The 23,572-nt window shown below is 46.1% G+C and overlaps 1 protein-coding gene across 2 annotated transcripts; it reads right to left on the bottom strand.

Annotated features, from left to right (window-relative positions):
* Positions 1-720: 720 nt before the first annotated feature.
* Positions 721-20,754, bottom strand: LOC124003295 (axin-2-like). 2 transcript variants are annotated; one of them, XM_046311423.1, is made up of 10 exons: positions 20,318-20,754; positions 17,874-18,804; positions 15,126-15,266; positions 11,952-12,054; positions 9,927-10,067; positions 8,710-9,125; positions 7,969-8,397; positions 7,629-7,724; positions 5,314-5,481; positions 721-2,518 (listed from the first exon to the last, which is right to left on the bottom strand). In XM_046311423.1, the coding sequence occupies exons 2-10, from the start codon at positions 18,695-18,697 to the stop codon at positions 2,392-2,394; spliced, it is 2,445 nt and encodes an 814-aa protein (XP_046167379.1). In that variant the 5' UTR covers positions 18,698-18,804; positions 20,318-20,754; the 3' UTR covers positions 721-2,391. The 2 variants fall into 2 exon arrangements, with proteins under 2 accessions (XP_046167379.1, XP_046167378.1); XM_046311422.1 differs by lacking the exon at positions 20,318-20,754 and adding an exon at positions 19,766-20,123.
* Between the last annotated feature and the right edge of the window lie 2,818 nt (positions 20,755-23,572).

Below are 23,572 nucleotides of genomic sequence, written 5' to 3' on the forward strand. Positions count from 1 at the left end.
GAATTAGAAAATAAAGGAGAAGAGTCCATGGGGATCTCACAAAAGGCAACTGTTGCCTTGTAACTTGAGGGGACTTAGGGATTGAACACAGGATCTGTCCAAAATGGCCACCTTTTCTCGATACAGTGCTCTATTTTTGACCAGAGCCCCATAGGCTTTGGTCAAAAGTAGTGCACTATATAGGGAATAGGATACCATTTAGGACTCACCCAGTTTATTTCTACCCTGACATCTGTCTTAGCCTGGTGTCCAAACTGCAGTTTGTATGCTTGTATGCCAGGCTACTGTTGAATCCCAAATGGCACCCTATTCCCTAAGTAGAATCTATGAACTCTGGTCAAAAGTAGTGCACTATATAAGGAATTGGCTGCCATTTGGGACACAGCGCTACATCTGTCTACCCCATGGGCCATGAGTACACGATGCCCACTTCCGTTTGGTATTGAGCCCCTTCAGCTTACAGTCATCATTCTGCAGCTGTCTTGTACTAACTTTCCTCGATCATACGGACTCCAATCCTGTATAGAACTACAGAATCCTAACTTGAATTTAAGTGTTCAATTAAAGTGATCTGAAGAAAAAAGTTGGAAATGTAATCTTGTGTCTGGAATGTTTCTCCAAAGAGGAAGAGTTTTTGTTGTTAATGTCATATGCATTATCACACAATCAAGCATTCCCGTTTGCAATTGAACAACAGAAATGAGCAGACAAAAGCTTTCATTTGAAAAATATAAAACTTTAATAAAAGGCTACATCTCTTAATAATTACAATAATTATAGGTCCAGGTAAATCTTTAAATGAAACTCTGTATATAATGTATAATTTACAGTTTAACAAAAAGAAGCCATGGTGTAAAAACAAATGACATGATTACAGGATATTATTAAATGCATTAAAAAATATTTTCAACATAAGACCCTTCTGAAAACCAAGGGAATAATTATTAACACCCTGAATCAGGGTAGTACATGGTATGGCATCCATGTAGGCACAGGTGCTGTACTTGTAAAAACACTAGCCATAGTGTGTGTCCTTTTATCCATACTTTTAAAAAAAAATGCATAATTACAAATGTATACAGGAGCTCTCTGCCGTTTAAGATATTCTTTTCACAACATGCAAAAAGCTATTGGAGCAACATTTCTTAAACGTTTTTTTTTCTTTGCTAATAAATATGGATCGGAAGCCATTTTGAAACGTGCCGATATTAAGCCACCGCTTCCTGGAGAGGTGGTTCATTTCAATAGAAGCGCGACAAGGTTATTTTGGTGTGCTCGCTGTAAACACTATTTCTCCAGGTCCTCTCTGTTCACCTAATCCTAATTCATGTTTCTTTCTTTCTCGTCTTTCCCTGTGCGGTGCCTGGTCCACAAACAAAGGCACAACAACTAAGAAGGATAGAGCTCGGGGCCGGAGTGAGAGACAACCAACGACTCTTTACTCTGGCTCACAAACGGAAGAGAACACATAGCAGCAGCATATATTAAGACTGGGTTGGTTGGTTGGTTGGTTTACTACGACAGTGGAAGGTTCAGTCTCAGCAGACCCCTGGTATAGTGAGGTTGGACAGGGGTAAAGGGGGGCAGGTTTGGGGGAGTGGGGGCACTAGGCTAGTGTCATGACCTTCGTGCCATTACAAGGTAAATGCAATTTTAAAAAATCACCACAGTATACTCCCAATACTCGAAGCAGCTTGTCCATCAACTGGACATGGGGGGGGGGGGGGGGTAGACAAGTTGAAGGTGAGGGGGGAGGACATTTTTTCAATAAATACTAAAACTTTCAACTCATGACAAAAGCGCATCAATATAATATAATACATGTATATATACACATATTTGCATGTATGTATATGCACACGTACAGAAGTTTCATTTTGTAACAACGTTTGCACAACGTTAGCACAATGTTATAAGAGCAGGTGGCGGCACACGCAGGGCTTCTGGTGCTATAGCCAGTCCACTGCAGGTGATCAGGGAGCAACGTTCTCACAACGTTACCATTATTTAAATTGCAACGTTAGTCTCTCGTAATGGACAAACAGTCATCTGCATCTTCAGTGGTTAAATTCAGGGAGCCTAGAGGCCTCCAGTCGCCGTCTCTCTCTCTCTGTCTGTAGTGTCGTTCCCTTGTGTTTCTAAGGCTGATTGGTTTAGAAAGTCAGGGGGGGCAGGGCCTCTTCTGGGTTCGGCATACTTCATTGGCTCGTGTTCCTTCAATCACACTCCTCGTGCTGGATATATTAACTCTTATTTAGCTTAATAGTAGGAAAGAAAGTCTAGAGCTTTTTCCCCCAATCAAGTCAATCACTCCGGTTCCTCGCGACAGTCTGTGCCCTGGAGGTTGGGTATTTGGTTGATGGGTACGGTAGGGTGGGCATAAGGGTGGCATCAGTCCATCCTCTCCACTTTACCCAGGACCTTGCCCTCGTACATGGGCAGAAGGGCGCCGTCCTCCCATACCTCCTCGAACACGGCCCCGCACTCAAACTCATCGCTGGCCTTCTTGAAGTAGTACCTGGAGAGAAATGAGAGAGAGGGGCAGGGTCAGAATACAAAACAAAACTAGCATGGTATCTTCCTCTTTAACTTAACACGATGGACGAGAACGAACTCCACACACACACACCTACACAACCAACTCCACACACACAATGACTCAAACCAGTATCCAAGCTGCCTTGGGTCACACAGTTCAGCGCCATCCCTCTCACTTCACAGAACAAAGCTTGACTGCATTACGCACACACCAACACCACTGACAAACAGAACCTGGCAACCCCAACCACTCCAAAAAGTTTGGGTTGCCAGGTTTGGTTTGAACTCTGTCAGTGATCATTTCAAGGAATTAGCAGCAGCAGCAGAGACTAAAGAGAGAGAGAGAGAGAGCGGGAACTAAAGGAACTTGACTGCTGGCCATTGTACAGATGCTTATCTGTCCTGGAAGGTCTCATTAAAGTTGAAGGGCTAATTAGGACCTGTCTTAAGGCCCCCCCTCCCTCTCCTAGCACTGAGCTCCCCTTGTCTAGCCTGGCCTTTTAATTGTGCCCTACTGTCAAATGAAGGGCCTTCCTTTCACTAGGGCTGACATTTCAGGTGCCTGAGAGTCTGCCTGTCACCGCACGCCCCACACACACCTACTAACACACTGCTAGAGACAACTATGGAGACACACACAGAAAGGCACAGAGAGAAAGACACAGAGACAGAGAGAGGCAATGAAACACACACGCACAGACAGACAGAAACTCTGGCCAGCTTTCCGATCACCAGCAGAGAACAGAGGGAGAGCGAGGAGAAGAGGCGCAGGCCTCTCTCCCGGACCCCCTCCGTGGGTGTGATAGATTGGACGCGGGCCGGGGCCCAAAGGCCAATACCCCGCGAGGGGGAAGACACCAATCCAGACAGTCTCCTGGAGGTCAAGGAGTCACCTCACCAAACACCTCCACACCCCTCCCTTCCCCAAAGATCCCAGGGTTGACTCAGCTCAGTCTATGCAGTCTACTGCCCAGAGTTTCTAATGCTTTCTTCCCCCTTGCTTTAAAATGCAGTGATGACCAGCGGGGGAGATTTACTGATAAGCTTTGTAATGGAAAATGCATCATTTTACCCATGTATGCCTGGGCCCAGGAATCCGGAAATGTTTTCATGAGCGACACTGACCTACAAGTCATACAAACAACACGTGTAGTGTGAAAATAAAAACATGCCCCCCCCCCTCCACTTCTTCATCGTGTTTCAAAAAAGCGTACTTAAGTGCGAGCGGAGAGGGTTGGCAAACGACGGGGTAAACGGTGAGGGGGTGAGGAAGCGTTGTACAGCTGCTCCGATCAAGGCTTGTGTGTCGTAAATACTCCCGACTGGGATTTTTGGGGTGTGGATGGTTGGGTGTTGCTATGGGTTTTTGGCATGAGGCATCTTCAACACGGTTGAAGGTTGTAGTGAGGGGCCTCAAACCTTTCTGGAATCCTGAACACTGAAACTATTAAAAGGTCCAGGCCTTAGCCAAGTGCATCTTCGCGGCATAAATCAATTCTAAATAGATGCTTGTGTTTCTTGCCATTTAAATCACAACCCTACGCTTCTTTTCAGAGAGAGAGAATGGGGGAGAAAGAGAGGGAGAGAGAGAAGTGGAGATGGAGAATGGGGAGGGAGAGAGAAGTGGAGATGGAGAATGGGGAGGGAGAGAGAAGTGGAGATGGAGAATGGGGAGGGAGAGAAAAGGAGTATTTCCATTGGATCATGTTATATATGGCAAAATAGTTCTCTCTGTGCAACATCTGGCACCGATATCGTCTGGCAGCGTGGCCGAGTACTGTTCTCCTGCCATGTTGAAATGAACCAACTCCACACATTCTGAACCATTAGAGCCATCGGCTTCAAAAATTGCCCTTTCTTTCCCGGAAGAGTTACGGTATAGTGGGGGTGGGTTTAGCTCGGACTAACAAGCAGATGTGGATGGGGGTTTAGACTCGAGATACGCATGTCTCAGAATACTTTGTCTTTTCGGTGCTACAACCTATACATATGACGATCATTAAAATACTCTACTTTACTCTACAGTCCACCTTTAGGTATAGGTTCCATGAATGTGAAATAGTGTGAAACAATTCAGTCCCTCTCTAATTCTTCACATAATGAAGTCAAAGCCACTTTCAACGCCTACTAAACAAAAACACCAGTCATTTTGACAACTCATGCAACCCTTAAAAAAAGAAAGAAGTTAAATAACATATAGCTGAATCTAAGAAGGAAAAAGGTGCCCGTGATTCTTCCTGATCTAATCCGTGGGAGGATTTTGGGGGCCTCGCAGTGGCGTGTTGAGTCTTTGTGCACAAAATAAAAGGCCTGGACTTCAAAGCCATTCTTATTAAGACTGCCTTACTATGGAAATCAATAGCAGATGTGAACCAAATATCACTCCAGTAAATTCCCCCCCCCTCCTCTCTGTACAGTGGATCGACCCATCCCTCCTCTCGCTCAGCCAGAATTCTGCTCTTCCTTCTCACGACTCCACATACAAAGCTGAGAGGTCCAGCTTTTCACACACATTTAGTTCATACACAAACACACATGTACATAGACAAACACACACACACACATTCAAATCGTGGGGGAAAAAGTGTGTCTTGCTCTTCAGCAAGAGAGAGTGTGTGTTGTGCATGAAATGTGTGTTTGAAATGGGTGTGTTTACCTATAGTTGCACATTAAAGGTGTGCTGTGCATGAAAGGTGTGTGTGTGTGTGTGTGTGTGTGTGTGTGTGTGTGTGTGTGTGTGTGTGTGTGTGTGTGTGTGCTCGTCTAGGTGTTTACCTGTAATTGCCTTTTTTGCTAAGCTGCTCCTTGAAGTGTCCCAGGGTGAGACTGTGTGTCTTCATCATGCTGCGGTAGGGGATCTCCTCGCCACAGAAGAAGTAGGTGACCACAAGGTCACAGCCAGAAACGCTCGCGCCGCTGATCGACTTCTTTGGCTCTTTCCACCTGGAAACAGAGAGACAAGCAACACATTAGATAAATAAAGCATAACCTGATCCCATAGCTAAAACTAAACATTTACATTTGATTAATAAGCGCAGAAATTCTTATGCAGAGCGACAAACACACCTAACACGGGCAGTGTGTAACTGTTGGTTGGGAAGTTAGGCAGAACTGAATAAGCTGAATTTAGTGAGGATTAACTCAGGTAAGGCGAACCTGACCCGATTACAGGTGTGTGTATGTGCGTTTCATCCCGCACACACACACACACACACTTCCTTGTTCACTTCCAGGGGCCTTTTCGAGGTCCTATACTTCAGACGCGGGCGCCTGCTAGCCTTAGACAGCTGGCCCGCTGAAGGTCAGCCAATTAAATCTCCAAAAGACCCTGGCAGTCAGGTGGCTACGGCCCTAACATCAAACACAACCAAGCTGCCCTACACACACAGATACAGATGTACACACACCAACACACACACAGGGCCAGGGTAGCGAAGAGAGGGCCAAAATAACAACCAGGGGTTGTTACCTTCCATGTGTACGTCTGTGTCTCCGCTGGTGTGCGTGTGTATGTATAAGTGCATGTGTGTGTGTGTGTGTGTGTGTGTGTGTGTGTGTGTGTGTGTGTGTGTGTGTGTGTGTGTGTGTGTGTGTGTGTGTGTGTGTGTGTGTGTGTGTGTGTGTGTGCGCGTGTGTGGACTGAGTCAGACTACACACATCATGTTTAATCTTAAATTATTAAAAGTGAGGGAGAAAAGAGGACTTCAAAAAGGGACACTATCACACTATCAATACCGAGGGGAAATCAGAGAGAGGAAGAGAGGCAGCGAGAACCAAGGGAGAGAGAGACATGCTGACTCACACTATCCCTACCGAGGGGAAATCAGAGAGAGGAAGAGAGGCAGAGAGAACAAAGGGAGAGAGAGACATGCTGACTCACACTATCCCTACAGAGGGGAAATCAGAGAGAGGAAGAGAGGCAGAGAGAACAAAGGGAGAGACATGCTGACTCACACTATCCCTACAGAGGGGAAATCAGAGAGAGGAAGAGAGGCAGAGAGAACAAAGGGAGAGAGAGACATGCTGACTCACACTATCCCTACTGAGGGGAAATCAGAGAGGAAGAGAGGCAGAGAGAACAAAGGGAGAGAGAGACATGCTGACTCACACTATCCCTACCGAGGGGAAATCAGAGAGAGGAAGAGAGGCAGAGAGAACAAAGGGAGAGACATGCTGACTCACACTATCCCTACCGAGGGGAAATCAGAGAGAGGAAGAGAGGCAGCGAGAACAAAGGGAGAGACATGCTGACTCACACTATCCCTACAGAGGGGAAATCAGAGAGAGGAAGAGAGGCAGAGAGAACAAAGGGAGAGACATGCTGACTCACACTATCCCTACCGAGGGGAAATCAGAGAGAGGAAGAGAGGCAGCGAGAACAAAGGGAGAGACATGCTGACTCACACTATCCCTACCGAGGGGAAATCAGAGAGAGGAAGAGAGGCAGCGAGAACAAAGGGAGAGACATGCTGACTCACACTATCCCTACAGAGGGGAAATCAGAGAGAGGAAGAGAGGCAGAGAGAACAAAGGGAGAGACATGCTGACTCACACTATCCCTACAGAGGGGAAATCAGAGAGAGGAAGAGAGGCAGAGAGAACAAAGGGAGAGAGAGACATGCTGACTCACACTATCCCTACAGAGGGGAAATCAGAGAGAGGAAGAGAGGCAGAGAGAACAAAGGGAGAGAGAGACATGCTGACTCACACTATCCCTACCGAGGGGAAATCAGAGAGAGGAAGAGAGGCAGAGAGAACAAAGGGAGAGACATGCTGACTCACACTATCCCTACCGAGGGGAAATCAGAGAGAGGAAGAGAGGCAGAGAGAACAAAGGGAGAGAGAGACATGCTGAATCACACTATCCCTACCGAGGGGAAATCAGAGAGAGGAAGAGAGGCAGAGAGAACAAAGGGAGAGACATGCTGACTCACACTATCCCTACAGAGGGGAAATCAGAGAGAGGAAGAGAGGCAGCGAGAACAAAGGGAGAGAGAGACATGCTGACTCACACTATCCCTACAGAGGGGAAATCAGAGAGAGGAAGAGAGGCAGCGAGAACAAAGGGAGAGAGAGGAAGATGAACACACTCGTCTGTTTGAAGTGCGGGGCTGGACAGAGGAGGGTTTCCACTGGGGAAAGGCACAGGGTGACTCCTGTCTCTTTGAAGGCTGGTCGTTGAAGGCCTGTCAGTCACATAGAAAGACAAAGATACAATAGAATGAGATTGATGGCATCAGTATTCACGACACAGATGGAGAAAACACTGGAAAACAGGTGTAGGCTTCAACAGTCGCCTGAAGTCAGACATTTTCAGAAAATCCCACACTAAATTTGGATTGAGTCATTTGGCTCATTGTAAATGACTATACATCGCAAGCTAGGACAAAGAGGGGCTATATGAGTGTGTGTGTGTGTGTGTGTGCCTACCTCTGTTTGGGGGGCTTGGAGACCTCCTCTAGCCTCCTGCAGGCTTCTTCTAACTGGGCCAGAGTGTTGGGCGGGGGCAGGGGGGGCATGGCCGGGTCCTGGATGAAGGGGTGGGCCGGATGGTGACCTCCACGGAGATGGCCACCTGTGCCGCACACGCCTCCCCAGGAAGAGTGCGTTCGGACGGGAAGCGTCTTGGGCGTGGAGGGGTCCGGGAGGTGGCTCTTTTTCAGCCCCTGAGTGCTGCCGTGAGGTTTGTTCTTGCCCTGCCTCTCGCTCTCCAGGATCCACTGCCAGACGTTCTGCGAGCGGTCTGTGGCGTCCAGGGGCAGGTGGGGCGGGGACGTGACCCCGTCGCCTCCGTTGGCCTGGCTCAGGCGTATGCCTTCGCACGGCTTCCCCGGCCGCTTGGACAAACTACTGCAGCGGCTGGAGAAAGACAGAGAGGAGAAGGTTTACATGGGACTCTTCCACCAGGAGAGGCTACATCTACAACAAGCACCAGTGACAGGAACGAAACGGCTCGTCACATCAGTCTAAATGAAACTCAAGTAGGACGGTCATATCCATAAGATAAGAGCACAGTTTAAAATCACTGACCCAAGTACAGCCCTAAGGTAAATGTAGTTGTATGTGAAGTGTATGTGAACTGACGCCCAGCACAACTCGAAAGTAAATGTAGTGTATTTGATGTGAATTGTGAACGAACCCCAGTACAGGTGATATTGTATGTGAACTGACCTGGGGGTGAAGTCGGAGTAGTCGGCGCCCCCTGGGGGACAGAGGCACTGGATGTGCTGCGCCGCCTCGGCCTCGATCTGCTCCTTGCTCTTGGGGCCGGTGGAGGTGTGGTGGTGGATGTAGTGGTGGTGGATGTGCTTGGTCGACTGCCTATTCCCAGCCAACAGGCCTTTGGTGGCCCCCGGATACGAGGGCCCCAGGAAGGGGACCACGACGGCGGAGGGCCGGTCAGGAGAGCACGAGCGAGGCGAGTGGCGGATCACGCCGGGCGACTGGCATCCGGGCGTCTTGAGCACCCGGGACAGGTGCTCGTCTAGGATGGCCTGAGCATCCTCGTCGGCGCCGGACGAGAGGGAAAGCAGGGGGTGGTGGAGCGGAACGGTGGTGGAGGGGTCGCTCTCGTCCCTCTCCTCCTCCTGCGCACACACAAAGACATAATGCTTTAAAACATGGATGCAATATAGAAGTACAGGGACAATATAACCCACTCAATTCCATAACACTACAAATATAAGCATCGCTAGCTTGCTAAACCCAACCAAATTACATTTGGGGAAAACGCTACTTCAGTCAGTCGACAGTACTTCGACTATTCGCAGCAAACTTCACACTGCGACAAACACCAGGTACTGTATTGGCTTGTGAAGTAGCGGAGGCAAATTCTATGGCGTAACTTGATTTGACTTCCAGTTTCTTTCACCCTGGTTCTACTTGCTAACAGGCTTTGGGTGTGCTAGCGTCTTCTTTCTTCATCTATAATGCACAGCAAGCCCAGACTCACAAAGAGACCGGCACTACACACACTCAGCAATACGCCACTGGAGAGTTGAGCGCTAAGCGCTAACCATTTGAATAAACTTCAAGTGTGCCAAGAAACATAAGTTTGAAACTTCCACAGAAGAAGGGACTTTAAGAGAAGAAGTCTCTTAAACTACACGGCAGACCCTTATTCGGTTAAATTCTTTCTAAAGCAAGACCGCACGCAAAGTCTCTTTGAATCAAGGAAGAAGGGTCAGCTAGCTAGCTACAACCTTGACTTCTCACATGGCTCCTCCTATCTACATTGTCTTTCTAGGTAGCAAAGACAGGGTTCAGGACTGGAGGGTCGCCTAAACTAGGTCGCAATGGAGCGTTCCAAAGCTCATTGCTCAATGCAGTTGGGTTGGGGAATGAGGTGGGATGTACCAATGTAGTTTGGGAAGGGGGGGTTTTCTTACCTCCTGGATCTGCTGTAGCCTCTCCTCCAGGGAGCTCATGGTGTCCTGCTCCCTCTTCAGTTTCTCCAGTCTGGAGATGAGCTGGGCGGCGAAGGCCGAGGGCTCCACCGGCGTCATCTCCTTAGGCAGCCTGTGTGTCCTCTGTAGGGGGAGATGGGAGAAAGGACACTTTTGAGTGTGTGTTTGAGTGAGTGTGAGTTAGTTGTCCCTAGTTTGCCCCCTGATTCCTCCAGTGCCCTCTCCTCTAACTCTATAGGCCTCCTTTGATGCCCTTGCCCCTGGGCTAACCCCTAGCCCGATACTCCCTCCCCATGCCCGCTGTCCTTGGCACCGCCTGCCGGTCGGCGGGGTAGCGGGATAGAGGGGGGGGGGGGGGGGGGGTAGCAGTTGGCCTGGCTCCGAGGAGGAGGGCCCCCCGCCTGCGCCCTCTGTACTCCGACCAAGCCATCAGCTGAGGCAGCCTCTGAAGTCAGCACACTTCAAAGGGGCCCTTGTCAAACATCAAACACTCCAACCCTTGGGGTGGGAGGGACACGCGGCTTTAAATCTCCCCGAATAAAAGACAGATATCGACAGTCAGAGGAGGCAGAGAAGAAGAAAAAATGGAGGGGGACAATATTAAAACAAAAAGAGGACAGAAAAAAATGAGGAAGAGGATTGAGAGACGTGTGGAGTGGTAGGAGGGAGGGAGAGGAGTCAAATACCGGGGAGATCTAAGAGGGAAGTGGTAATTTATTTCCTGACTGCACGCAGGGCACCTCTGAGGTACTGTAGTCGCATTATCCTATTTTTCTTTAACTATATGTGCCGGCTTCTCTCATCTTCTTTTCTGTATTATTATGTGGCGCACTGGCTTTCTTGATTTGACTCTCTTTTTGTTGTTCCTCTCATCTCTTTGTAGAGACGATGAAGGGAAGTGAGAAGAAAGGAGCGAGAGGGGCTGCTGGCAAAGGCGCGTCAGCGCCGCGCAGAGCCCCTGCTGCCTGGGGCTGGTGCATCTTGGGAGCCCGAGCCATCTCCAAATCAGGAGGGAGACATTAAAAGGAGAGCAAGTGGGGAAGGGAGGGAGCGAGGAGAGACAGAGAAACAGACAACAAGGGCCCCTTCTACTTGGCTACAGCCCTCCCTCCCTACACAACACAACACACCCACACACACAAAGCCTTCCCTATGCATCAAGATAGTACACAAACACATTGTGAAGGGAAGAGGACAAAACTATTTGCATTGGTTGTTTTCTGACACGGGTGCCCAATCTAACCACTCCAAGCCCTAGAGCTTTGCCATGAAGTACCACGAATTTAGAGGCCCCTGCTTGCACATGACACGACAGGCAGTGAGGGTGGTGAGAGTCATATGGGGGCTGGGGGGCTACTGTCACAAAAGGGGAGTGGGGGGGGGACGGGGGACTCTGTTGGAGGTTGTCAATAAAGAGGCCAGACAACCTGGGTCCTATTCATTCATCGCCAAGATCAAAGCACAGGGCTGAGAAGTAAGCTGGCTGATTTAGGGAGCATCACAGGGCTTGGTTCTGTGACCCCTGACTTCTAATGTTAATCATCCTCATTATCACCACCGTCATCATTATCCATTTTTTAAATATTTTTTATATATATTTTTTTTACATTACGCATTTATAACATTCTTGAATAAGTTCTGGTGGTGAAACACAAGGAAGGAAAGCAACAGGGGTCTATAGATGACAACTATAAATGACAGCTGTTGGACAATGGGGGAGGGAGAGGGTGTATACGGTCGAGCAGGAGAGAAAGTAAGTGATATGAAAATTCCCCCTTTCATTTACCCTGACTTTTTATAGGAAAATGAGCGGGGAGAATATAGTATTCTGTCACAACATCATAACACCATAAAAGAAGGAGACAACACAGTTCCCAACGGGGCGAAAGGGAACCGGGTTGTAAAGGGAGATTGAGAAAAGTTTGTGGAGTTTTAAAGATATAAAGACACTGTGTATGAAGACGGCAGACATCAAGAAACAGGAAGTAAACAGGAAGCGGGACTCACGGGAAAGTGGGGTAGCGGGACCAGGCCGTTGATCTTGACGCTGCGGTGCATCTCCCGCTGGAGCTGCTTCTTGGTGCCCAGCTTGTATGGAGGGATCCCATCTCTGCCAGGAGGGACACGGGTAGGGAACAGGGTCAATAACACAGTCACAGGTCACTCAAAATGTCCCCTGAAGAGCCAGGGATTAGTTAGCAAACTAGCAACGCTAACCGCTACATATCGATCTCCATAGAAACGTTTCAATTTTCTTGCCACCTTTTCTCTTTGCTTAGAACCAAGTAATACCCCCAATGTACCAGCGAGGTGAAAGACATTAGCCTAACGATGTGGACAGAACCCTGAGGGGAGGCTGATCGTCACTGAAGTGAACATCCCAGCACCACCCCGACCCCCTCCCTTTCCCCCCGGGTGGGCACATCACAGCCCAAATCAAAGACCAGAGGAACCCCTTGAAGGGCCTTGAAGCCAAGGCAACAAAAACACACCGGGACAATGGGGGGAGATATGCTAAACATCCCGACGCTGGGGTTCAAAAGTGTCCCACTGATAAGTTCCCATCAGTCCCTGTCAACACTGGAAGGGACTGATTTTTCAAAATAGCAGCCAAGTGAGGTACTTTCAACTCCAGCCTCAGTAACAAGGACTACCTTGAGAAAGCTGGCTAAGAGAAGAAGCCTCGAATGCTGCTACTCGAGGGGCTTAGCGATCTTGCTTAAAGCAGTGTACAACGTGTAGGTTTGACAAAAAGAAAATTGCCAAATGTCTGAAAAAAAACAAGTGTCTCTGGACAGTTAATCCTTTAGGCAGTGGCAAGGGGGAAGAAAATACAGATTCTTCTCTTTCTCACCCTCCAATGTGTGCTTTTCCAGTCCGCTGCCATTTAAGCCTGGCCAATTATCTTGGCCTTTTGGGTTGCTCAGAAGTGTCTGACCTAGCCCAAATGCTCCTTTTTCCACTGCCTCTTTGAAATCTCACACTCATGCACATATGCACCCGCTGCCATCTTCATTTGGCAAGTATTCTGCCAGCAAGCCTCTGATCTCAGCAACATCAAAAGGCTGGTTTGTAAGATAAGGTAATGTTTGAAGTTAGCGCAACAGCATTCCCTAGCGTCCAAGTAACTCCATAAATAAGATATAAGCAAAAAGTGAAAAGAAAAAAAAATCTGCCCCCCCCCCACAAAAAAAGAATTCTCATCCTCTTGTTCTTTATCTGGAAATGAGATTCAAATTTGCAGTGTGCCTTTTACCAAACTATAAAAGGACACACTAATCAAATTGTTCCCCCCAATGAGGAGGAACAAGCTGTGGTTTTTATTATAGTCGGTGAGGGGTAGAGAGAGAGACAGAGAGAGACAGAGAGAGCAGGCAGACAGGAGATTGTCAAAGGTTCAAAGAACTCTGCAGGGCAGGCCACTGCGAGGCGCTACACTTTGTAACATAAGATGTTTTAATAATTAACATGAAGACGTTTGCAGGAAAAAGACGTGACTGAATTCCAGTGGGATCTATTTTTTCCCACTTAATACATAATTTGGTCAAATGACTGGGTTTGTATGCCTCGGGGTCCTACTTACTCTGCATTACCAGATGGAGCCTAGATAGCACTGTCAACAATGCACATTGAAGAGCGGGATACTTCCCTAACTTTTATCCTAGGATTACAAGCCACGAACCTTAAAGACAATTGAAAAAAAAATGTGACAAACCCATGACAAAGAAAAGTTCACAACAAAACAATGTACCAAACAAAAACCCAACTCCTTCCACAACACCACTCAATCTATCCCTTTCTCTCTCTCGCGCTCTCTCATTCACTCTCTCCTGTTGCATTTTTAAATCAACCCCAGCTCCCCTCCCCAGCAAGCCGGCCCTATGCGATGGCCGAGGCCCTTTGTGATGGTTGTGGTGGCGATGCATATGGGCAAAGAAGAAGAAAACAGACCGTGCCCTCTTTCACGGGCCCTTACTTTATGGGGATCTCCTATTCAGTTGTGCAAGTCATTTTCAAAGCAGACAGCCACCCCTCTTATCCCTCTAAGCTCCCCTCGGCTAACAATAGGCTGAAAGCGATTCAGTTAAGCCTTTTATCCTCCGTGCACTTTATTTTCTCACTCCCTTGCACGCCAAACCCTCACCGTTCCCCTGCTATTGGCTCAGAGTGCAGGAGGAGAGGGTAGGAGAGATGGGAGTAGAGGGAAACAGGGGGGAGGGCGTTGGGGTTGGAGGGGTGAGGGAGGAAGGTTGGGGAGAGATGGTGGGGGAAGGGGTTGATTTTGGAGGCGCCCTAATCTGGGCAGTGGGAGTCCCTCCTGACCCTATCCTGGGGTTCAGGAAGGACTAACCTCCATGAAAGCCTCGCTGACACATGATCGCAGCAGCAGTGGCGCTGCAGCAGCAGAGAGAGAGGGCCAGTAGCAGAGCAGGAAGCCGCGCCACCATGTGAGTAAGCTCCCTTTCATTTGCTGCCAAAATGTTTCAATGAGTTTGTCTTAAGGTCCAAATGGCTATTTCCCCTCACTCTCTCTCTCTCGCTCTCTCCCTCCCTCCCCACCCCCCCCCCTCTCTCTCTCCCTTCTACTCCTTCAAAGGGAAAAAGCGATTAGATAATATGAAAAAAAACAAGGCTGTTGTGGCAGAACGGTGGGTGGGTGGGATGGATACATTTCTACTTTGAGGAAAATTGAGGCAACACTCCACAACCCCCCCCCCGCCCCATATCAAGAAGTTCTGCCTGTAACAGAATAGACATCAAAAGATTTTTCCACATAATGACTTTCACAGACCCCCCCTCCCTCCCTCGAGGCACTTTATACATTAATATAATTACCTGAACTCAATCTGAAAGGATCATTAAAACCTAAACATCCCATTCCATTTCACAACACAAGCTTCCCAGATAGACTTGATATTTAGTCCAATTGTTTCCCATATATATATATATATTTATCCATGAAAGGTATTCACTGAATGGCTAAATGAGCCAAGTCATTTTTGAGCTTCAGAATATATAGAAGTTCAGACATGCTTCAGAATGGCAGGCCTGGAGTCAGCTTTGAATGTGAAATGGTTTTCAGAATGGACATGGAGTTGACATGGAATTGACCCCTGACCCAGGTCAAAAGGTGAGAAACCCAGAGAAAACCCCGGAAGGGAATGCTGAGAGAACACTTACACACTACTGTCGGTCATGGACATGGAGTCGTCCGTCATGGCGTCGCTGGAGATCTCGCTGTCGTTGGCACTGGTGGCGGGGGCGAACACATAGCCCGAGTTGACAAAGTAGGGACTGGCCGGGTCTCCGCGTCTGTGTGACCTGCCAAACACAACAGCAACAGTCCTTGATACAGTCCATTTTACACTACAATACACATCCCACCATTTCATTACTGAAACCCAAGTAAAAACCGTCAGTGCCATACAGAGACGTCTATTGGTGAACCTGTATTAGCTATGTAAATGGACTTTGTGTGTTAACTTGTGTAAATGTTTTAGTAAGAGTCTTTGCTTTGGAGTAAAAGTTTGATTTGAAGTGTTTTCGAGTCCGAGTTCCTACAGATTCGAATAATTAGTCACTTTCGCAAGACTTTGGGGCCTCAGGAATGTGACAACACTCTCTGAGGAGATGTTTTCCCCTTTATTTTCTCTCTCCCTTTCATGTCCCCTCCCCGTCATGCAGGCAGGGAGGTGGGGATGGGGCTGAGGGAAGTGAGCAGCTCAGCTGTATGTGAATGGACAACAGAGCCACTTCCCCTCGCTCTCCTGCTATCTCTCTACCCTTTTGTTTGGGCAAGGCCCCTACTCCCGCACATTTCCACTCTCTGAAGCAGTGTACTCTTTTCTTGAAGTGTTTTTTTCTCCTCCCCTTCCTTCCTCCCTCTCGCTCTGCTCTCTCTCATGTCTTCTCTCCTTAAATCCAGGCCCCTCTGTATACTCCCCTCCTCCTACAACCAAGCCCCCCCTCCCATCCTTCTAAAGTCTCTCTCTCCCCCTCTCTACTTTTACTCTCTCCTGCTGTGTTGCATTCCTGTTCCACTAGTGAAGGGGGTGGACAGGGAGGAAGGAGGGGAGACCTTGAGCTTGGGGGGGGGGCGCAAAAGAGAGAGAGTGTGGGAAGGGGGAAGGAGGGCCTCTTTCTTTCTGAGAATGCCTACTGCCGGGAGGATGACTAAAGCCGTAGGCCCCAGCTCAAACCTGACCTTTGGAGGTTCAAGCAAAGAGTCAGGTATTTAGCGCAGCTGGGCTCTCGGTTACCCCACCCTCTCTCTTTTTCTTTCTTTCATTATTCCGCTGTTCCTGTCTCCCTCCAAAGCACATGCTTAGGCTCTGTCAGAGGGATTTCTCTAAAGGACGAGATAAAAGCAGTGGGTAGAAAGGACGTGGAAAAAACATCACAAGCGAAAGGGAGAATGGGGGTCCAACGCTGACCTGCGCCGGCTATGTTTTTCTCACATTATTTCGGAGGAGAGTGGCTACGTTTCTGAAGGATTTAAAAAAATGTTTTTATCTGAGTGCAGTTGCGAAATTAGTTCCACATGTTTCAGATGGAAATGTGTTGACCTAAACAGTTGGTGCTGGGCAGGGGAAAGAAGAGATGAGAGGGGAAAGGGTGGGGGAAGAGAGGAGAGGGAGGGGTGGAGGCTATCCCGTTCCTTCAGTGAAACACAAGAATGTGCAGATCACACCAGGAAGCTGAGGAGATGCCCTCATGTCAACAACCCCAACTCAACATGGCCCCTTCTGAACATCCTGTCTGCCACAGCAACACTGTCCCCCAGCCTGCTGCTATAACTAATACTTATTTTAGCATGAAAGTTGAATATGAATTAAGAGGAAATACTAGCAATTTAAAACTTGTCATGGAACTATCATACACTTTTCTCCTCAACAAACATTTCTTCCCAGCGTTACTATTTTGTTGAAGAGGGAAAAATGTGTTTCTTTGAAAACTGCCCCTTTTTCAAAATCCCTCTTTTCCTATGGACACCGAAAGGAACAAGACACTCTCTAACCACTCGGTGGTTAATTGTGTCCAGATGTTGTTTTTAATTGTATGGACATACTCGGGGAACAGTTCGGTGAAACACGTTGGAGTGGTTCTCTTTGATGCAAAACCTCTGCATAAAATCCACACTTTCACAATGTTTCTGACTTGAAGAGTTTGCAGCTGTTGGACAATATGTGGGACGAGAGCTAAAGAAACAAACCCAAAATGCTTTCCAGAAACACCATCTTTGATCTCGGACCAAGAGGCCAATATCTCTTCTGGGCATTACTCACTTTCTCTCTGTGTGCGTGTGTTACATTGTAGTCTGTAATAATAGGACTACTTAATAATAGGCTGAACATTTTTGAAATATTGCATAACTTCACAATGGAATCACTAGTTTCATGTACTAGCTGCAACAGCCAGCCAGGCAGGATTGGTGTCTGAATTCATGCCTCTACTGGAGGAGCAATTTCAAAGCACAGGAAACTTGAACAAGCCAACAAAGGGCTGATACAACATTTAGTTGACAGGAAAGACCAGATCCATTGATGTTTTGCACCCCCTGACTAACTGCAGGGCAGAGGGGACAGACAGACATTTTTCCACTTTCAGATTTTTTTCGCTCCATCAAGCAGCTTTTATCTCAATGGAATTTGAGGGGAAAATGTTGTATTGACATGGCTGGGCAAATAACTAGTTCACATGCATATTTGCTCTTTACATGTTAATAACTGGATTATATGCTAATTATATGCTATTATCTAATCAGACAACATGCCCAATAACTAATTAATTTACTAATACTATACGCTTAAGTAACCTTAGGATCTCTATTCAACATAAACATATTGACAAACAGCCATAATAAAAACGATCAATTCAGTTACGCGATAGACAGTCAACATAATCAATTCAATTAAGACATTCTCTTACCTGTACCCATTCTCCAGCACTTCCGCCGCAGTCCGAATGGAAGCAGTGGCCCGCAGCGCATTGGCAGATAGTCCAACCACAGAGGCTAACGTTGTCGCCTTCAAGTCACAACTCCACTCCTCTTCTTCAATGAGAGGTGGCAGAAATCCGCACATCAATTTGAGGCTCCCGAGACCGCTATGGTTGGCATAAACCGTGTTCTCGCACCCCGTGTGCACATATTCAAGGTATATGTCAGAAGTTAAAAACATCTGGTACGCATTCTCCTCCATGGTTGACTGAATTTCCGTTTGTGCTTGGTCAAACATCGCAGAGTCTATTTGTTGCTTCTTAATACTATCCCTTATGTAGGTTTTAGTGGCAGGTTTCAACTGCTTGGCAACAATGCTGTTGTTTTCAATGTACCGTTTGAAAATAGCTTTGGCAACTCGTAGCGTTTTGGTATCATTGAGGTCCATTTGCCTAAACCCGTTGCAGGCGAACCAAAAGTCCAAAGTGTCCACGCATTTCTCCCGCTCCAGAAAGGTCCTGAACAGGTGAGCACCGTCTTGGTCACCCAGGAGAAAATGCAACGATTTGGTCCACCGGGCGAGCGGTGAATCCGGAGACGCGCTACCCTCAGGTTCCCCGAGTCCATCCTCGTTCCTCCTCGGCGTGGAGCCGGGAGACGCGACGGTGGCAGCTTTAGCCTTGTTTTGGGCTCTCATTTTGGCATGTTTGCAGGGAGTATGGCATGACGCCTCTCCCTCCTCCCCCGGCACCGGGGGACGGGGAGCATCTTCTCGGAAGCTACTACTGATATGGTCCGTAAGCGCTCTGCTCATGGCTCCAGCTCCGGTTGCCGTGTGTGCCGTTGTGCCTGCTATGAGCTCCACTGTAATCCTCCTCACTCTCTTAAATCCGCGGGGGAGTTTCTCTGCTCCTTTTCACTCTGAAACAGAAAGTATTGATCTAATCAAAGCCAGATCCAGCTAACTTCAAAGGGAGACATGAAGTAAACAGTCCCTTTCAGATCTCCGCCGGTTTGCAGAGAAAGAAAAATGAAAGGTTTAGTCTCATCAATCTATTTATAATCTAAATGGGGATTTAGCAACCTATATTTACAGTCTGCATCGATTTGTCACATCAAACGACCGTTGACAAGAACAATCGTTTCACATCGCCAACATTCCTCGCCAAGTACGCACCTAAAATATATTTTACGCATATCAAAGCGATCACCTGAAACAGCTATCATTTCAACTGAATGATCACTCTAAATGTGCTTTCAATACTGTTATCTGCATTATGCATAAGGATTGCGTTCCCACGAACCACTTGTCCTCATACATCCAGTGTTGCACATCACACAGCCAGCCATCCGAGACAGTGAAAACGCATCCTATGCGCCACAATTGACTAAGGTTCCTATAATGGTGAGGATAAGAGCCCCGTACAATGATCACGATCAACAGTAGCCTATAATTCCTTAAAGCATTTGCAGTTAGCCAACTACATTCACATGTAGGCTACAACACATAATTATGGCAGCGAACACAAGGCAACGTGTCTGAGCAACGCGATATGATTACCCTGCACAATACAATATTACTAGGCTACTAGACAAGATACATTCTTATTCGTTTTTTAAAGAAGCACTTTACGTCATCTTCAATAATGTCACAAGTAAAACTGTCATTATTGTGCCAAATGTGCCATAAGCCCACGCGCCGCTAAACTTTTTTTTTTTTTGCGCAATCAAAACAACGTACATTGTATCATTTATAATAGCGCTTAGTCTGTTTACAAGATTTGCATAAACAATCGATGTGTCCCAACTACTCATAAATAACATCCTGAAAAGAAAACAGCTCGCGAAGTGTATATAACATGGGCTTGGCTACACCACATACCATTGTAAAACGAAACCCGAATCCAGCAGAAAGTGAAGAAAAAACTATTCCCATTTGCTTATGCTCCGTCCTCTTTAGTAGTATATATCCAACACAAAGTCCGATGGAAGTGATGGTAATCCGACAGTGGACTAGATTTACTTAGCCACATGTGTCCTTGATGCAATAGGGATAGTCTAATGTACCCTGTCCCATTCAACAACTGACCCCAAAGTACGCAGGCACTGCTTCTATGTAGATCAGAGGGGGTGTCGACATTTCGAGGAGGCGGGAGAGGGGGACCTTGCCGAAAACATCCCACTTTTCCACTTCTTTCAGACTATGTTAAACTACATCAACCAATATTAGTTTCTTCTACAGCCTTCACAATCACGAAAACATTGATCCCCGATCTCAGAGTTGCCTTTACTTATCCATTCTACGGTATTTTCTCGCCCACAAACAACAAGTGTAGCCTACATTTCTCAACTTCAAAGCATTGCAGAAACACATCAAAGCGACCAAGAGAGGGGGCCTTGGTTAAGGTTGCAGAACTGCATTCTTGCAACTTACCATCGATGCACACGAGTCCTTTCCCGTATGATCAGAAACGGTTCACGGCGGAAGAAAAAAAATGAACAACCCAAAAAGTATTACAATTTCACTATCAGAAAGCTGGTGTTAGTCTACTCCGCTCTGATGTTTATCCCAGAGAGAAGAGGAATATAAAATGTAACCCCTGAAAAGAAAGCTCGTTTCCCCTTCCCCAGGTACTGTTTCAAGTAGTCATAGCAAGCTGCAGATCTCCTCTAGGCTATTTCAAAACGAACGGGCTGAGGGTTTAACAGTGGACATCAAAGTAAAGAACCGCCAGCCTGGTCCCGGAAGATACATAAAAACATCTAAACACCTTTCCGATAACAAAAAAACACAGAAGCAAATCAAATTCACTGAATTACATCGCCACACGCTTCAGCCAATATATAGACCCCGAAACACACTGTTGAACAATAGTCGGCCGTACTTAGAAAGCTGTCAGGAGGTTTTCTGGAACGACAAAAGTTTTTACTAGGTTGTAAGGACCTTATCAAAGACTGGCAATCTCGAGCCAACTCGGAGGCTTTGGAACGTCTGAAGTAAGTGATCTACCGCCCCAATAGCATTATCCCTGCAATCCTTCTGTTGCTACATACACTTTAAAGAGACATGCCTCCTTTCCTAAATATTTGGTATTTTAACCTCCTGATTTCTGCATGGTAGACAGTAATGCAAAATTCATGTAAATTCCTGTAAACAGTTTATGTAAACAAAGTTGGCTACACTTCACTTGGGTTTCTCATAAACAAATGCATGTTTTAAAGTTGCCATTAAAATGCCAAAGGGATATAATATATCAAATTATGTCAAATAATAATCATAATATATCAAATAATCACATGAGGTAGTTATCTAGCAATACATTTCAATATTTCCATTGAGACACTGGGATGATACTGACAAATAATAACACATTTTTGTTTTTGTATTAGCCTACCTATTCAGGAACCACCGTAACATACATGTCAATTCCCACACACGGAGAATCCATAGTCTACTATGACATTAGCTGAAATTGGCTTTGGAAGATAGACAAGACATGTTTCCTGGGCTTTTAATTCGGATGACTTTCACTAATGTCATTGTGAAGGCATCTTAAAGGAAGGGTTAGACAGTGATCCTATCCCAGGGTACTTCAAAGACTATATTGTCCCTTTGATGTTGAAAATCAACTTTAAAGGAAAAAATGTAATTATGTAAGATAATTCAGACACACAACACTTGAATCATGACACAGGAGAGGAGAACTAACATATTATTACTTTAAAATATAACTCTTCCATTGACACTCATTAGTCTGTACAATCATGCATTCTTTAGGTTCTGATCTGATTCTATAGGTACAATCATGCATTCTATACCTAATTTGCATACATTGTGACAGCTGGCCATGTCAGGTCCCAATATAAATATCTATAACCCCTACTTCTCCTATCACAATCACATCTCAACTTAGTCCAGTCACTCCTATACACAGGAATGTATAGACATTCTAAAATGCATTTAGTTCCATTCCCCACACAGATGTTTGAGGCTAAAGCGATGTAGATGAGGGTCACTTTTTCTATGTTGAGTCAGAATATAAATTCCAAGCATTTCCATAGAAATGTTGTCATCTGCAGCAGAATTTAATTTTGTATATAGACATTTTGAATTTAAGCGCTTAACCTTTTGGGCCCTCCATACTATTTTCCACAGTTGATACTAAACCTTTAGCTCTGTGCACTTGCAAAGACAGTACAGCCACTATGTTAAAGAAGCTGTATGGAACTTTAGCCTCTAGGGGTGCTCCTGAGCCAATCAGGGTCCTCTGAATGGATTTCCTCAATGAATAGAATTACAGAAATATTTTCCAGAAATGATCAGAAAGTGCTTCGCCTATCATATTTCTTCGAACCCCAACAACAATAGCCACATTGCTTGGTCTGGATGAATGTGATAGGAGGTCATCTACTGCCGCTGTTTATGCTGGAGAGCTCTGTAAAACAATCCAGGCCCAAAACACACAATGGTTTCCAACACTTCTAAATGGGAAGTGCCTACAGTATTGTCTGGGTGCCGGAACGCAAAATTAGGTCATTGGCAGACACTGTGAAGTTAAAAGCACCAACTCAGTGATCTGTGAGTCTAAATTTAAGTCAATGTGATATTTGAAATATGTAAGCTTTTTCTTGATCGTTATCGGCCAGTGGCTTCTCCCCAACGGCAGTAATAAAAGGATGATTGAGATAGAGAGGGTTTTTCTGAAGAGGAGTATATTCTTTAAGTGGGATACTTGACTTGTAGGATGAGATGATTAACTTCAGTCAAATTAAATGATATACCCTACATATCACTTCTAAGAGACCAACTGGACAACTATGCCTCTCTGAATAGAGATTGCTGTTGAATTTTGTGCTGATATGGAGAAAATGTCCCAAGTTGTAATGAAATGTTAAGTATTTTAAGATGATTGACTGTGTTTCTACTGCATATACATAGAAAAATGAGCAAAAAAGACTATAAAATAAACAATGCAAATACTGAGCAATATTGTATGCTACTGTACATTTTCTGGGAAAATGATATTATTTTGTACAATTGCACAGAGAACGAGATTTTGTAAAGTTCATGATGACGTTGACTTTAACAAGGGCCCCAGGTTCAGTGGAAGCCAAATAGACCCACTGCATCAAATATCCACTACCATATTTTGCAGCAGGTATTATGCCACACATACCAGGGGGTTTGGCTTAGAAAAATGGAAGCAAATTCTGATACTTTACCTCATACCTCCTGTCAAATATGGTGGTGGATCTTTGATGTTATGGGGTTGCCATTTAGCAGACGCTTTTATTTAGTCATGTGTTACCACGTATGGGTGGTCCCGGGGGTCTTGGTGCTCTGAGCTACAGAAGGACCAGGTTATTTTATTTTACTTCCACGAGTCTTCTAAGTTCAACAGCATCATGAATTTTGACAAGTACCAGGACATTCTAGCACATCACACAAAATCCACAAAGAAATGGTTAACTGACCACAATATCAACATTTTGCAATTGCCATCTCAGTCTTTGGATTCGAACCCCATTGAACACTTGTGGTTTTAATTGAAGAGGGCAGTCCATAAAATCAGATGAAGGATACCAAGGATCTGGAAAGATTAGGTATCGAGGAATGGTCTAAGATCCTTCCCAATTTGTTCTATAATCTCATAAAACATTTTAGAAAAAGGATAAATGTCATTATCCT

Source organism: Oncorhynchus gorbuscha, linkage group LG18, assembly GCF_021184085.1.
Source record: "Oncorhynchus gorbuscha isolate QuinsamMale2020 ecotype Even-year linkage group LG18, OgorEven_v1.0, whole genome shotgun sequence".
Taxonomy (NCBI): Eukaryota; Metazoa; Chordata; class Actinopteri; order Salmoniformes; family Salmonidae; genus Oncorhynchus; species Oncorhynchus gorbuscha.

Excerpts from the sequence above, each read along its gene's own strand:
- LOC124003295 (XM_046311423.1), bottom strand. The coding sequence starts at position 18,697 with ATGAGCAGAGCGCTTACGGACCATATCAGTAGTAGCTTCCGAGAAGAT. Across the intron at positions 9,126-9,926 it reads GGCTACAGCAGATCCAGGAG|GAGGAGGAGAGGGACGAGAG; the intron begins GTAAGAAAACCC and ends GTGTGTGCGCAG. Across the intron at positions 5,482-7,628 it reads CCCGCACTTCAAACAGACGA|GTGGAAAGAGCCAAAGAAGT; the intron begins GTGTGTTCATCT and ends CTCTGTTTCCAG.